The sequence below is a fragment of the Carassius carassius genome, chromosome 37, assembly GCF_963082965.1.
Source record: "Carassius carassius chromosome 37, fCarCar2.1, whole genome shotgun sequence".
Taxonomy (NCBI): Eukaryota; Metazoa; Chordata; class Actinopteri; order Cypriniformes; family Cyprinidae; genus Carassius; species Carassius carassius.
The window spans coordinates 23,302,843-23,320,275 of NC_081791.1; the positions used below are offsets into that span (position 1 = coordinate 23,302,843).

A 17,433-nucleotide genomic window follows, 5' to 3' on the forward strand; every position below is an offset into this window, starting at 1 on the left:
AAATTACCTGTAATCAGATTTATGGTTAATATTGCATCAATTTCAATCAGACTATAATTGTGGGATATGTGTAGTATACACTGTTGGATGCCGCACATTTTGGTAAAAGTAGTAGGCCATACATGCAGTGCATAAAGTATACATAGTATGAGGATAATTATATTTAAGAATCTTGCTTGTTTTGCTGTGAATTTGTTGGAGGAGAAAGAAAACTCTGATTTGTTTACTGTAATGTTCTTGAGTCTTTCAAGTGTTTGCTAGCTAGCTAGTCTTGTTCCCTGGAAAAAGGGCATTTCTTACAGGTGTTTGACATCAGAGAGAGGGAAAAAGTCCAGCATTTTAGCTTTAGTGTCACAGGGGGCGCTGTTTTACATCTGAGAGCAGAAGGAAAGTGTATGTGAGACGGGATAGAGAAACAACAGATGGCTGACAGAGAGCAAAAGAGCCATTTAACAGACATTTTATTCTGCAGAAATACTTTTTGTCGGTTTAATATATCAAGGTTTTACATTTTATAGCATTCCAGAAAATAGTGGTTTCTCGAAACCAGCTGTCACAGCTGTTTTTTTTTTTATATATAGCTGAGGTGTATAGTACATTCACTGGCTCTTTAGATTCAGAATGTGTTGCAAGAATGCGAGCCGTCTGTGGATTTTTCTTATTCAGACACTAGCTTAGGGGAAAACACAAGCTACGGACATCTCAAATCTCATCTCAAGTCCTGAGGGGAGAATCTGTGATGGGTTTGGATGGCAACAACAAAGCAGAAGACTATGCGTTCCCCCTCCTCAAAACACACACGCACAGATATACACTACCCGCCGTCTCCTGCTGTGCCGCTTTTACTCTTCTGCAAGTCTGAACAACACCCCAGCCTTTTAGATGTCAATCAGTACCCACCCCCCTACATCTGCCCACCTAATCCAATAGGTATTTACAGAGAGAGGCAGAAAGAGAGAGTGAGGGAGGGGTGATGGAAGCACCTGGGGATGACGTCCTGGTGCGGTGGAATCCAAGAACACACCCTGCTGAGAAAACACACTGATGGATACACAATAAACAAGTCTCCTCTGTCTCCTGGTCCTGAAAATCAGAAACATATTTCATCTCGCATATGCAGACGCCCTGAATATGAAATTGCCTTTGTGGAAAACGTGTTGTCAAAGTAACATGAATGTTTGAAAATCTGGGAAATGATTGGAGGAGCTTGACGAGGCAGATGTTGATTAGCATTGTCAGCTGTGGCTTTAACTTTAACATCATTTTGAAATCAGCGTGAAATTAGAATTCATCTTGTTAAAAATTTTTGTTTCTAAAAAACGTTTTTAGTCAAAATGATAAAACATGCTTTTCCTCTGAAACTCTTTTCCGTTCCGCACAATCTGGCTCTATTACGATTTACAATACTTTTCCAAGGTTTGGGGTCAGAAAGATATTTTGAAAACTGTATTCAACACAGATGTATAAAATTAATCAAAAGTGACATTAAAGACATTTTTAGCAAACATTTATATTTTAAACAAATGCTTTTCTTTTTGAATTTTCTATTTATCAGATTATCCTAAAAAATATGTAGCATGGTTTTCACAAAATATTAAGCAGCAACGTTTTCAGTATAGATAATAATCAGAAATGTTTCTTGAGTAGCAAATCAGCATATCAGAATGATTTCTGAAGGAACACATTACGCTAAAGACTAGAGTAATTATGCTTAAATATAAATTACATTTTAAAATATATTAAAATAGAAAACAGTTATTTTAAATGGTAATAATATATCACAATATTACAGTTTTTTTCTGGTGCAATCAATTACCACCCTTAAAAAAAAAGAAGAAGTCCTGTTTCACATTGAAATTGGTAAAATGGATTCCAAATGGTAATTCATGTTGACTTTTAAAAGTCAAATTTAGTTCATTTTTTAAACTGGAAACAATTTCTGCCTCACTCTGGCTGTTTGCATATCCAAAAGCACTTCAGCCCCTAAGCAATGCCAGGAATTGGGTGAGAGTCGAGACCACAGAGGCCCTAATTTGCTTTTGGGGACGCTGTTTGAAATTCTTTTTAGACAGGCATGTCACAAGTTGTTTTACTGAGCCATTCTCATCCCTGGCTCTGAGACGAGGGGAAACAAAGGCAGATGAGCAACCGGCCCGTTGCTGTTTTTGCGAGGGTTGGTTTACCAGGCCTCTTCTTTGTTGTCAAAGATGTCTGTCGGCTGCGAAAATTCCCAGCTCATAAATGCACAAAATATCAAAGGCCCTGTCTTTAAGTGTGTCTGCGTTGTTAGTCCTGCATTCTTCCCTTGACTGGTGTGTATAATTTCCCAGAGAATACAGTCATGCTTTGGCCTACTTCGGATAGGTGTGTTCAAGCAGATATAGGCTGACAGGTTCAATCACCTTCCAGAGACGTGCAGCTGGCACAGAGCTCTTAAAAATATTGATTTCACACACTGACAGCTGTCACCATCACAATTTTTTTTAAAGCCACTTTTCACAATTTTGATAAAATCCTGTTGCAGTGTTTGCAGTAACACAGTGATAAAGTGAGTGATGTATGCACATTTAGATTTATGCATTTGACAGATGTTCCCTGGGAATTTAACTCATGGCTTCAGCATTGTTATTGTCATGTTCTACTGTAAGTGCTACAGTAATATAGACAAAATCAGAGAACTTTCCTGGGATCGGTCTCATATTCTTAAACATATTCTTAAAGCAGACATGTTTATTTATACCAGCAGTACTCAGCTGCTCTAACAGAGCTGTGGACTGCAGGGGAAACAACGCTAAAGGCAATTAATAAAAGTGGCACACTCATAATGTTTTTTTTTTTTTTTTGTGGCAGCATTATTATTTGCATTTTATTGTATTGCACTGCATCCGTTTGATATTAGTATAATTGAAATATTATTAAATTTTATTAATATTTTGAATTATTTCTTTAATTTATTTTGCATTCGTAATCTATATAATCAGTTTTGAATCTATATAATCTAATAATAATTTTAGTAATTTTGTTGTGTATTTTGTATTTTTTATATCATGTATATATTTGTTTAATTGTTCTTTTAGTTTTAGTTAACTATAATATTCTTGCATTGCTTTGCAGAATATATATATATTTTTCCCTTTTCAGTCTTTGTCATGTTAATAATTATGTGTCTTGCTGGGCCTGTTCAGGGTCAGGGTCAGGTATCCGGTTGGTGTCAGGTGAAACCAGCCTAATTACAAAGGGCTTCCTTAAGATTGATTAGTTGGCTAGTCATTCAGAAACACACTGACTTGTTGCTTTAAATAAAAAAAATGGTGTTTGTTTCATCCCTACACCACTAAGCTTTCCTGGTCCAGCATGGAAATTCATGTTATCTCTTGCTGTTTTTTTTTAGCATGCTGTTTTTTTTTTTAGCATGTAATACAGAGGTTCCTCTGTTCTACTCGAGGCTTTTGCGGGGTAAAACGTTCATCTGTGGAGCTCCGCTGTTGCTTTGACACTGAGTATGTAAAGCAGCTGTGCACGTGGGCCCACTGTGTGTGAGGCTCCGTGTGGGGGTCTTACGTGTGGAAGCCGTTATTAGTTGATCCCTGTCATTATCGGAGCTCTTCAAACAAACAGTTGGAAGCCCATTACCAGCACTTACCGTGTGATAGCATCTTAACTGAGCCCTCAAATGCTCCTGAAACCTTTTACCAATCAGGGGAGGAGGCCTCGCTCCAAGCCGCCAAGAGGGAAGTTTTGAAAGGCTGCTTGGTCATTTCCTTTAACCAGACGGAGACCGTGTGGCTCTAATCTAATAGTCCTGCTAGGGCCGTGCACGGTCCAGCTGTCTCTCTCACGCTCTCACTGCACATATCAATGATATTAGTTCCCTTTTGGCTTGCGAGCTCAAGTTTTTATTGTTGTGACTGGGGCCAAGCTGTTGTTTGAAGGCATTTGTATTGTCTAAAACAGAACAGCGTGCTTGTTCCAGCTTGTCATCGAGAGAAAGGCAAACATTTTGTTGTTCGCTGCCCCCACAGGAATGAATCAGTACAGTCACACACTTTCACACAGTAAATGGGTAAATATCTGCAGCCTACTTGCTGCAGTCTAAAAGTGCTTTTGTGCAGGGTTATATAATTGAGACCATATCAGGTGACGTATTTGCGTAATGCAAACAGATTTAAAAGCTCTGGGAGATGTTAGATTTAAACATCATATGACGAAGACTGATTTTAGGGCTGCGCAATGAATCAAATAATTAATTGAGATTATGATTCCGACTCCAGTAATTAATTATGTGATGATTGCAGCTTTCCATTAATTTTTTTTTTTTTTTTTGACCTGATTTTGCAGAGTTTGAGCAGTTTAAACAGTCACAGACGCATTGAGCAATTGAATGCAGAGACATTGAATTTAATATATGAACCTTTCAAGTAATAGTTTTGATTAACCATTTTTTAAATCTGATTAACAAATTAATATTTTATGTTTTACCTTTTTTTGTTTTAGAATCAAAGTGAGATGCACCGAATGTTGTCCAACTCACTTGCATCGTACAGGAGTCAGCATTTGAAGTGGATCAAAAAAGTTAATCAAAGTTGTCCTAAGACAAGAACGCATTTTGGTTTTAGGACAACTTTGATTAAAGGTTTTGATTCACTTAAAATGTTGACTACTGTAGATGGAATAACAACCAATACACACTGCAATAAAACAAATTGTGGATACAGTGTAAATTGGAGGTTTATTTTACAGTAGCTTTGTTTATTATCACACTGCTGGCTTTTTGTGTTTTGATTTTTATGTTGCAAAGAGGATTTTGATTTAGTATAAAACAGCAAAAGATAAAAAAGATTACTTCTTTTTAAAAGATAATTAATATATTAATTAAAAATTAATTACACATTAAATAAGTTGCTTTCAACTAATTATATTGTATGTGTAATTGTCAGTAAATTAATATGTTAATAAATTAATAAATGATTATAATCCCTAGTGTAACAGCAATATATTTAAAATACATTTATTTCATACTTAGTATAGTTTAATCTATTACAATATTTACTGATATTTTGCTTGAGAATTACTGATACAAATAATTATATTTAAACTTTATTTGAAGTAATACTTTTAAATTAAGCCTAAAATGTTTTAACATTATTATTGATGAGGATAGTTTGATCTTTGAATAATATCCATCTTTAAAAGCAAGATATTTCAAGTGTACCTAAAGTATATTTACAATAGTTCCACTTTAGCTGGACTTTAGTTGTACTTCAGCACCACTTCCACACAATTAAAGTGCATTAAGTACAAAATTAGTTGTTCCAATATAGAAGACTTTAATGATACCAGTTTAGTATACTAAAAGTACAATTGCAGGGTGTTTTTATTAAATACATATGTAAAAAAATATATTATTATTTTTCGCTAGAGATGTCATGGGAATTATCAAAAATTGATGGTGTGTACAAAGTGATCAAACATAGAATAAAGGATCACTGAAAGGGAAATATGTTTTTAAAAGAGGAAAATAACAGGTCTGTGTCATTAAGAGGCGAAGGCACAAGTACTATATTATTTCAGATTATTTATTTACAGAAACATTCTCCCGTCAAAGTGTTGGCTTTCATTCACAGCTGACATGAGTTTGTGCGCAAGATGGATCAAATTTAAATAAGAGCAGTGCATGTGTCTGAACACTTCTCCATTATCTCAGAGATTCCACCATCTTTCATCTCCACCTCTGCTTTCCTGCCAGGTTCCTCTCTGTCACTCATCACCAGCTGCACTTACTTTTCGAGACCTTCTGGTGGATGAATCAGTTATCTACGGATCTTAATATTCTTATTGTGCAATTTGTTGTTTGATGGTTTTAATCTAAAGCCAGGAAGCAGTTTGGCTGAAAGCAGATGAACTTGGCCAGTGATCAACATCAAATGCTATTCGAGAACACATTATGCTTTCTTAATATGGCATACTTCCTGATTGAAACAAAATATTCAAAGTGGAAAAAATGTAGGCCAGGACTTGATTTTATCCAGTAGGAACTGATTGGATCATGAACAGTGGGCGTTTTGTACCAGAATAAAGCCAGAAGTGAATACAAGTTTAGAGTTGATTGTGTACAGTTACTCCCCTTCTTAAACACAAATGACACACGTTTGAAAAAGGTCAAGGTCAACCACAAGAGCATCACAATGTAACCCAGTTGTTCAAATCTAGGCTTTGTTTTTTTGTTATAATTAACTGTACTAACAATAATATTATTTATGAGTATTTTTGTCTTGTTTTCCAGTTAAAATATGTAATAAAATATAAAAAGACTTGTTTTCACAGATTTTATCTTGAACATAAGTGTATTTTGACTTACTGATCTGGCACTTGTGTTAATACACGTTTTTAACCTTTTTTATATCTTAAAACCTGCCAGTGTAGTAAGACAAAATTTACCTTTAAATTAAAGATTTATTTTCTAAAAACGAGTCTTAATATTTTATATAGTGTTAAAAAAACAAAGTTAATTTAAGAAGGTTTTTTTATTACATTAAAAGTAACTTGCCTTGTTTTAAAAATTAAGTGAAAAAGCACTGGTGAACAAACAATTATCATTCTAATATGCTGATTTATTATCAGTTTTGAAATTGTTGTGCTGTTTAGTAATTTTTGAAACCTTTGATCCTTTGAAGGAAAAAAGTTCAAAAGAACAGCATTTATTCAAAATAGAAATCTTTTCTAATATTATGAGTCTTTACTATAATTATTTTCCATTTAACACATCCTTGCTGAATAAAAGTATTAATTTCTTTCAAATAAAAAAGAAAGAAAGAATTTACTGACCCCAAATTCTTGAATAGTAGTGTATATTGTAATACAAAATTGCTATTTTGAATGAACAATGTACTTTCTACTTTTTACTTATCGAAGAATCCTGAAAAAAGTATCAGAGGTCCTAAAAAAATGTAACTGTTCCCAACACTGATTTTAAATCAGCATATCAGAATGATTTCTGACACTGAACTGAATAATGCTGAAAATTCAGTTTTGCTTCATAGGAATAAATTATATTTTAAAGTATAATCAAATAGAAAACTGTTATTTTAAATTGCAATAATATTTCACAAAATTACAGTGTTTGCTGTATTTTTAAACATACTGATACAGCCTCTATGAGGATGAGAAACTTCTTTAAAAAATCTTACTGATCCCAAATGTTTGAACAGCAGTGTACAGTATGACGATTAACACTGATGCATTGTTCACAATTAGACCAGAATGTGCATTGAGGAAGTAATAAGAGTCAGTTTTCATTTCATGTTTACAGAGTGCTCCAGTGCTTAGCTGGCCATCATTGATAGAGGATTGTTCTGCTTTTAATTCTCTAGTATGCAATGCTGGGCTCTTTGTGTATGAGGGAATTCATAAAGTCTTTGTTAATATTTTGGCCACAAGCGACTGCCACACTTGTCTGTTTTTCAGAGAGTTGGCCTAACTGCAGTCCGAGTGGGAGACGGAGTCACGAATTGCCAGGTCATTAGGAGCTCAGTTTGGGAATTTTGCAAATTGTTCACAAATGGAATCTCAGCTCGACTGACTCTATCCCTAAAATCCGGTGGATTACTTCCCTCCCCTCTGTTACCTTCTGTACTCCTCCACTCCTATGTGGATTTCCTTCCCTGATCCCACTGTTTTCAGGCACACAGACTATAACGGAGGTGAGAGACAGTGTGTCAGGATGAGGTAGAGCTTGTGAGCGAGCACTGAAAGGTAAAGAGTGCACTGGTGTGTTAGCATGATGACAGATGAAGATAAAGAGCGTTGAGAGGGGGCGGAGCTTTACTGTTTTCAACAGGCAAGACTGGGCACGTGCAGTATGAGGATTATGCCATGGCAACTGGGAATGGGAGGGGCTTCCTAGTGGATGTCAAAAGGGGCGTGGCCTCAACGTTAAGGGGAGGAGTGGGTAACTTTTTGCCAGTAAAGTTCATAACTACAAAACATGTAGTTTCCAGTTTTGAATACCTCATGTCAAAAGTCATGAGAATACTAAAGAAGCATGAATACTGGCATGCCGAGAGAGAGAATGAAACGGCGGGGGGTGAGAGAGAGAACAGGCACAGAGATAGAGCAAAGGCTTGTCTGAGAGATGGCCAAGTATGATAAGTCGGTGAAAAGTTTTACTGTTTCTTTTTTATGCGGTGCAGAACACGAGGAGGCCGAGTGAGGACTGGAACAGCCCGTCTTCTAGCTCTGTTTTCCCCTCTGGTCTAGTCTTCAAGTGACACTTCCAGACTCTCGGGGAGATGTATTGTGTGTACGAGTAAGATGTCAGGATAAGATTACATGTCTCCTCAGAGCCAAACATGTGTACGATGTTGCTCGAGGTGGACGCCATAATGAATGTCCGAGCGATGGCGCTGGGATGGGAGTTTTGGAACTGATGCAGTGTTGTGGTGAAGATTCTTTAAACCACAAGTGGCTTATGATTTTAAAAGTATAGTTACATTTCAAATCAAAACATCATGTTTTGAAGCCATTCATTTACATGAAATGTGAATAAACTAGCCTATTAGAAATCACGTTTGAAAACTGTGATTAATCCTTGTGAATATTACCTTATCTATGCATATACGTGTATGTAGATTTCCAATAATTTTAGTTGTTTGCGTATATTATTTACAATTTGTACAATTATTTTATTTGTGGTACTTATAAAAAATAGAAATTATATTTGATTTAATAGTTATTTTAATAGTTTTGAAAGTATTATTCATTTTTATTTAATAAATGTATTTATTTTTAAAAATCTTTTTACATTTTCTTTATATATATTTTTATTTTATTTATGTATTTATCTAATTATTTTACTAAAACAAATTTAATTTGATTTAATAGTTATTTGAATAGTTTTGCATCTTGTGTTTTGTTTAATTAATGTGTTTATTATTAACTATTATTAATTATTATTAAAATTTTAAACAAAATTATTAATAAAATTAATTTATTAAATATATTTTTATTTCTTTTTATTTTTATGTATTTGTTTTATTTTATTTATGTTTTTAAATTATTTTACAAAATAACAAATTGTATTTGATTTAATTTTTATTTTAATCGAATTGGATCTATTATTTATTTTCATTTAATAAATATATTTATTTTTAACAACAAATTTAGTTTAGAACTTTTGTTTTATTTATTTATTTTTAACAAAATCTAAAACTATTATTTTATTTATTTATATGTTATTTATTATATGGTTTTTGTTTTTACAAATATTTTTCAAAAATTACAAATTTTATTTAGAAAATTTTGGAAGTAGTATTTATTTTCATTAATTTATTTAATTGTAAACAAAATTATTTTGTGATTTTTATTTGATTATTTATTATTATTATAATTATTGTTACTGTTGTTTATTTATGAATTTTGAAGCTATTATCACATTACTGACAATGTAGTTATGTTAGTACCTTGGCTAATTGTTTCTCTGAACTGTCGGGAATTCTGGAATGTGTCATTGTGTTTAAACATGCATACTTTTGGGTAGGATGTGCTGTTGAGTTCGAACATTGTAGATTGTTTAGTGTGTGCTGAAGGTGTGTTTCATGACTCAAAATGTGTGTTTGAATGGTATGTATATGTGTGTCAACATCTGAGTGCTCCCTGAGGGAGCTACAAGGACTAGTTGTGGTAATCTGAGGCATGTGCACACAGACGGAGCTGAAATGAAGTGGTGTTCTGTGTCTCTGTCATCACCGGCAATCTGTCTGGACATATCCACGCACACAGAAACACATGACTCTCTGTTGCTTACACTCCGCACAGACTTCCTGAGCTGTATTACATGGTGCACAGATCTAAAAACTAGCAGAATATGCAGTGGATGCTCAATCAATCCTTCCTATAAACATTTCAGGCCCCAGGGGAAATGTTCTTGTTCAGCGGTTGCTCTTTCATAGCTCAGGAGACATAATGGAGTTTCATTTAAAAGGCAGTTCAGCCAAAAATGAATATTCTGTCATCATTTACTTATTCCAAACCTATTTGAGTTCTTCTGTGAAACACACACACAAAAAAAGATCCTTTAAATTTTAATATTGGTTTAAAAGGCATTTAACATTCAGTAATATGACTGTTTAGACTGCACCGTTACTAATAAAACATGAACTAAACTCAGTAGGCCTATTCTGTAGAGCTGCTTAGTTGAACTGAACTGAAATAAAATTAAGTGGTGAAATCATTTTCTCTAAGAAATTGCTAGTAAATTCCACAAATAATTTGAATGAAATGGCAAAAAAAAAAAAAAAAAAACAGTGAATCAAATGTGAAATTTTGAAGACTTAAGATAAAGAGAAGATAAAATTCTATTAATCTTTATTTAATTGTTTTACTGTGTGAGTTTGTTTCATAACTAATGAACACTGCATCATTCACACTGCTAATAAACAATACTGAATCAAATGAGAACTAAATTTAGCTGAAAAATTACGTTACTGCCTTTTTAGAGTTTATTTAAAGCTGAAATTGTATTTGTTTCATAATTTAAGAAATCTGCAACATTAATACTGTTATTTTCTTGTATATTACTGGGAAGCTGCTTTGAAACAGTCTCTATTTTATAAAGCGCTATATAAATACATCTAACTTGATTTGAAAGTCATTAGCATCCAAAACACATAAGACCCCATTTACTTCCATTGTTTGGACAAAAAAATATTTTTTTATACATTTTCTTTTATTTCCGTCATTTTTCACATAATAAAGGTTTGGAATGACATCGGGGGAGTAAATGTTGACAGATGAGCTATCCCTGTTCCAGATGTCCTACTTTAGAAATACAACGTTTTGAAAAAACAATTTCTCAGAACAAAAGTCTTAGAAGATGATGGCTTAGAAAAAAATGCTCTTCATTAGCATCCATTTAATCTCATCGCTGTCTAGGAGAAGCAGTTGAGATATTAAAGAGATCTTCTTTGTGATTTTTCTCATTCCTTTGAGACCACACACAGGCAAACCAGTCCTGGCTAATATCTCTAATACACCGTGTCTGCTATCTGAAGTCCACATCAGTGAGTCCTGCATGCGGCAGATAAACCTGATTCTGAGGCTCGGCTCAGTGACTGGACGCCTGACATCATCAGCTCATCTGGTGCGGCTCGTCTGGCCTGGAAAGCAGAGATGACAGGCAGCCACATAAGTGAGATGGATTTCCAGCAGTTCTCGGTCTGTTTGTCATCTGAGTTTTGTCACATGACAGGAAGGAGGGAATAGTGAGAGAGCAAATTCAACGAGCGAGAGAGAGAGAGAGAGAGAGAGAGAGAGAGAGAGAGCGAGAGCGAGAGAAAACTATGGAAGACAAAGTGAAAACAAAACTGTCTTTAAAGATGTTCCTCTGGGTTGTTTAAAAACTATTGCAGGGTTAGACGAGTATAAGTTTGAAAACAGAAGGAAAAGGAGGGAGTGAAGCAGAGGTGGTGGAGAGTGATGGAGAAAAGCTTGAGCTCCAGAGAGAGAGAAGGAGCGCAGGATAAGTTGGGGGAAAGTTAGTGGCCCAGTGGGGATTTCTTCTGGAGTTCAACCTCCTTGGCTGGGAAAGGGAGGGAGGGAGGGAGGGGAGGAACTTGGGTCAGCACTATGAAGTTGGATTAAATGTCCAAGTCACCTTTTTTTCCACCCTCAGACTACACAAAACAGTTTCTAACAAAAGGTTTTCAGTGGGAGAGAAGAAATTGCAGAGTTAAAGCAGTTTCTGTCTCTGAATGACAAAATGTAGGCACTGAAGGAAAAAACAGTCAATTAATCACACGGGAGCCAACCATATTAACAGTGCCACAATATCACATTTCAATAGTATGAGTGTAGCTGTGGAAAAAGTTGAGAATGGAGATTACAGAGAGTGAAAGAAAAGTCTATGGTCTTAAGGATAATTATATATATATACATAAACCTAATTGTTTTTGGTAAATGCTTTATGCATTAAATTCCTTTTGAAAATAAAGACTTGAAACTAGTATAGGTTACCCAACAAAGCAGAAAAAAGCTCATCATCAGTATTTTTTTGTTGAAATACAAAAGATGTAAACATCCTTAAAACAAGATTAGTTCACTTGAGAAGCAACACTATCAATATTAATAACATTTTTAGAAATGACACCTTAAGTTATTTTTAATATTTATTTAATCAATATTCAAAACGTGAATTTTTATATTTTTATAAAGAAATATTTAGTTTTATTTAGAAAGAGATTAACATTTTTATTCAACAAGGACACATTGCACTGATCAAAGGTGACAGTAAAAAGACATTTATTGTGTTACAAAAGTTCTTTTGAAATTTCTATTCATCAAAGAATCCTGAAAAAATGCATCGCAATTTCCACAAAAAATTGATAATGAAACACTGATAATAAAAAAAATGTTTCTTGAGCACAAAATTAGCATATTAGAATGATTTCTGAATAATCATGTAACTTTTAAGAAAGAAGTAATGGCTGCTGATAATTCAACTTTGCCATCACAGGAATAAATTACATTAAAATAAATAAATAAATAAAACATTTATGCATAAGATAATGTTAATGATGTAAAAAAAAACTTCTTTAAGTTTAAATATCTTGTGCATATCAAGTAAACTGGTCCTTTTAAGTATATTTAGATATTTTACTCTAAGTTTTGCTCCGTCTTAAAAATACTTAGGTTTTATTAGAATTCACAGCTTCCTCCTTCCACCATTGTATACTTTTTGATCAGTTTCTTTGTTTGTTCTTTTGTCACCCTCAGACTTTATGACACAACAATTACATGAAAAACCTCAGTGTTACAACTGATGTACTTTACTGTCTGCTCAAACAAAAGGGCCATTAAAGTGTCCTACTCTCTCTCTCTCTCTCTCTCTCTCTCTCTCTCTCTCATATTCTCTTCTGTCTCTCCCTTGCTCTCTCTCTCACTCTTTCTTCCTGTCTCTGTCTATGAGGGTCGCCTAAAGAAAATAAATGAGAACCATAACAAAGTCAAGAGCCACAAGATCAATAAACAGCCTAACGAATACCATTCTCAGCGCATGCCCTGACTTGCTCGGAGAAGGACTCTTTGTTTCTTTGTAAGTGTGAAAAAGCAAAGGGGGTTTGGGAAAATGAAGAGCAGAATGCCGCAGAGTGGGAGATTGTGATTGTATTTGGAAGGAAGGGTAGTATGTGTTTATGGAGAGCACGACCAGCAGTGCAGATTGACAGGAAATGGTGTCTTTTCTTAGGCGGCCGGGCCATACCATTACCAGTGGGGCGATAGGGGTCGGGAGGGGGGTGAAGATGGACGTAGGCACCTCTGTTGCTTCTGGCATTGTGTTCAGCTGTTTGCTTGACTTGAACTCTGGTGGCTCCATCCACTCTCCAGCTGTTCACTTATTGAAAGCCATTGGCACTGAAACTGGCAGAGCTATTTATTTCATTGTGCTATTTTTTTTTTGGGGGGGGGGGGGGGGGGGGGTCATGATTGCCTGTGTGTGGCGGAGGTATATGTGGCTTATTAGGGGTAACTAAGGTTATGAGGGTTACTGGCAAGATCTAGTTGAATCGACTGGTAGTCTCTGAGCTACTTGTTACTTGGTCTAGTACTTGTACACCAAACACAGTGCTCATGGTTTTGTAAACCTGAAAAAATGCTGAGAATGTTCATTTCCAGACCTGGGAAAGTTTTGGAAATGGTTAAAACCATAAAAGGGAAAATACATGTTTCTTGTTGTGCTCTGCTCTGAGGTATTGTCTCAGCTTGATATTGCCACAAATCACCATATAACATTAGTTTCTCTTATTAGCGAACAAATGGCATCAGTATGTATAATCGCTTACTTTTATTGATGTTGAATCTTGGTATTTGACACACAAATGGAAATCTATTGCAGCAATCTCTATGAGATGATTTTGATCAGCCTGAAAGGTCATACAAAAAGGTCATTAATCAAAATTGTTTTTGAGCCCTCAATAGTCCACGTAGATGCCATATGCAATTTTACATAAATGAAATAAGGCTGTGATGAACAGAAGTACATTTATTCTTATATATTATATATTATATATCTTATATATTATTAATTCTATTAGTTTTAAATTATAAATTAATTAATTAATTTGCTTATTTGTTTGTTTATTCATTAATTAATTAATTTCTATTTATCAAGAGGCTGTAGGGAATAGAAATACATTTTATTTGATAGACTTTACTGTGACACATCTAAATGTATTTTTAATTCCAAATTCTAAAAAAAAAAAAAAAATATATATATATATATATATATATATATATATATATATATATATATATAGCATTTTTTCAATTTTTTTCGTTTTACTTATTTATTTATTTAACTGTATTTTGAGGCCGACACGGAAATCAGTTAGGGTTGTTTGGCAAAAAGTCATACAGTCGTCTGTTTATCTCTAAATGTGCTGCTAAACCAGTATACTATTGTCAGGGTAGATGTCATATTTCATTATTCACAAAAGATAATGAGGCTGTGAGAAATAGATGTACAGTCCATTCAAGGTCCTAGGTGATATCCCTGCACGCTGAGAAGAACTCTGTAGAGAGCTCATTAGAATTACCAATTAGAATCATAATAAATATTTGATTAATTTGATAATGCTGTTAAGTCCATAAATTCCCTCTGGGCCTGGTCATGTCTAATTTCCACAACCATGTTTCCCAGTTTTTTTTTACTCTCTTAATATATATTAAAAAGTACACATTTTTGTACTTGGTCAGCTAAGCATGCGTCTTCAGCATACACATCAGTCTTACATTTAACCGACTATATGCCCTCACAGCCTAATTTCACGCACGTCAAATGAAATATGCCATCCACTAACTGTAGCCCATGGGAAAGGACTCAAATTCATCATGTCTTGGTTGCAAGTGTGAAGACAAGCCCTGACATTCCTTCTCAAGTTCATCTTCCTGTTGGTCTCCTGCTTGGCGTCCTCTAGCGCATGGTTTCTCCCCACGCAACTGAATAAAGTTCCTCTTTTAAAAGCTTCTATGAGGGCCAGAGGGGGCTTTGAATATTCGCCACATACTTAATGAGCTAGAGACATCAGCGGCCATCCGTCATTTACTCTGTTTTTGTGGAGACAAAGGCGAGAATTTTGCCCTGGCATCTGCTGCTTGCACAATGCTCTCCCTCTTTCTCTTTTTCACTCGCTCGCTCTGGACTTTAATGTGGTTATGATTAGAGATGGGGCTGAGGGACGGGTTCCGGGGGGGGGGGGGCGGTCTCATATGTACTGCAAGGGAAAAAGGGGGAGGTGCGCAAAGCAAGAGAGCGTGTTTGTGTGCAGTGCGTGCTGAAATATGAATCACAAAAGAGACAAAAAGAGGCCAGAGAGAATCAAATAAAAGTTTGTCCTCTAACCAGATTAGAGCTGGCAATACAAACACACACTGTGGCCCCTCCCTGTGGCCCTCTCTCTCTCTCTCTCTCTCTCTCTCTCTCTCTCTTGCTTTACCCTCGCTCTCTCACCCCCACCCCCCTCTCTCCACCCCCCTCTATGTGCGCAGGACTGAGGCAGTTGGTTCGCTCCAGTGTGTCTGAGAGCCCCGAGTGCTATGTGGGGCTGTTATTTAGGTCTGTTACAACACGCTAGGAGCAGCTCACCCCGAGCAACCAGCACCGCAGATCAGCCGGAGAGGGAAAGAGAAACAAGCAGCGTGACAGAGAGAGGAAACGCTTACAAGAGCAAAACCAGCGGGATCAGGCAGCACGTATATCCTGACTAGAGGAATTCCAGCAGGGGATTTAGCGCTGTTGTAGCTGCTGGTGTTGTTATTGTTTTTTTTTTGGTGACGCGAGGCGGGTGGGCAACGGGGACACAGCATGTTCGACTGTATGGAGGCTCTGGGCATGGGTCCCCGCCAACTCTACGATGTCACCAACCGGGGTGCATGCATGCTTCGGAAGGCGAGCCCCTTCTATGCAGGACTGGACCCTTTTGCTTGGACGGGGACGGCCAGCGTACGCTGTAAGTGTCTTTTCTTATTCTTTTAAAGGGGCCTCACATTGACCACAGGACGATCGGTGCCAAACAAACTACTCCAGCTGCATTCGTCAAGCTGCGTTTGTGTGTTTTACAGACTGTTTGAGTCGATCAGTTTCCAAAATTGTCACGAGTAGAGTCTGGTTTCACCGATGGTGTGGGTAACCTGATTTTTGACCTTGTTGGTTGATGAAAAGTTAAACAGAAAGGAAGTAATGAGAGGGAGAGATGAAAGAGAGTGTTTGAGAAAGAGAAGGAGAGAGAGAGAAGTGGGTGGGGGGGAACCTGACACTTTGCTATAATTTCAGTCATGCAGATTGCATTTGTCTTCTTCACTTCACAATTGGGCCTGACAGCTCTGGTATCCCAGCATGCCTGACCATGGCTCGGCCCACACAACAGCATCAAACAAGCGTAAAAGTGAAAAAACGAGAGGGACATTACTCAAGTATGTGTCACTGATGAAACTGGAATTGGAAAACGGATTGGGTGATTAGACTCTGACAGGAAGCCAAATTGCAAATGGCATTAAATAAATAGTAAGGAACTGGCGTAAATACACTAAGTGGAAAGTTCACTAAGAGCTAGAAGACCTGGACCGCTCTTCGATTTTCTCCCTTTTTCATTCTCTGTATGTTTCAACCGTTTTATTTTTCCTCCCTCTGTTCCAGACCTTAAACAGCCTTTGGCTATAAAAACAATCATGCTTTATCATAGACAAAACTCAGGTTCATTTTCTTAAGGGATCAGTCTGAACTTGATGAGAGAACTGAGAAAAAAACTCAAATGTCCAGTTCAGTAAACATCCCTGTTACCCTTTTCCCAAAATGCATGGCGCTCTTGCTGATTTCCATTTGTATTTGTTGAAGCTTCTGCTTTTTGTTCCTCCTTTTCGGCCTCTGAGGGCGACTCATCTGTCTTCATTAATCGTGAAAGACACCAACGTTTCAGTGGCTGTCAGCCACACTGGGTTCTCTTTAATGAAGACAGATGCCCTGTCTGAGCTCGACCCGGAGGGGAGGGGAAGGTGGGAGGTCCATAATGCCTCTTCTCCTTGGCCAGGGCCCTGATGATAACAAGATGAAATCTGTTTATTTAATCAGTCATGTCTCACCAACGCTACACAAGCACACGATCAGGGCCCATGTTGGAAAATGAGTCCTATGACTGCACTGCCGCTGCTTCTCGAATTCTGTTTCTTCCTGGTTCCAGGAAATAGCAGAGATCGAGAGGCAATCGGACAGATCCCACTGCCCTCAGGGAAAAACAGGAGCGGTGTACTGTTACAAGCCACCATGCCCGGTAACCTCTGTAAACAAGACCAGCCTATCCAACCACAGGATACACACAGTTGTTGATCTTCATTGTCCTCTTAGACCAGTTTAATCAGTGTTTAGGCAAGTATTTCATTAGGGGC

The 17,433-nt window shown here is 36.4% G+C and overlaps 1 protein-coding gene across 2 annotated transcripts in view; it reads left to right on the top strand.

Moving 5' to 3' along the window:
* The window catches only part of LOC132118426 (retinoic acid receptor gamma-A-like), a 55,314-nt gene that overhangs the window by 15,675 nt on the left and 22,206 nt on the right, over positions 1-17,433 (top strand). Inside the window, exon 1 of one of the 2 annotated variants that reach the window (XM_059528261.1) lies at positions 15,534-16,001. The exons of the other annotated variant lie outside the window; for it this stretch is intronic. Coding sequence (XP_059384244.1) covers positions 15,857-16,001 — 145 coding nt within the window. The 5' untranslated portion in view covers positions 15,534-15,856. Of the gene's footprint in view, positions 1-15,533; positions 16,002-17,433 lie in introns of those variants that run through there. 2 annotated transcript variants of the gene reach the window in all.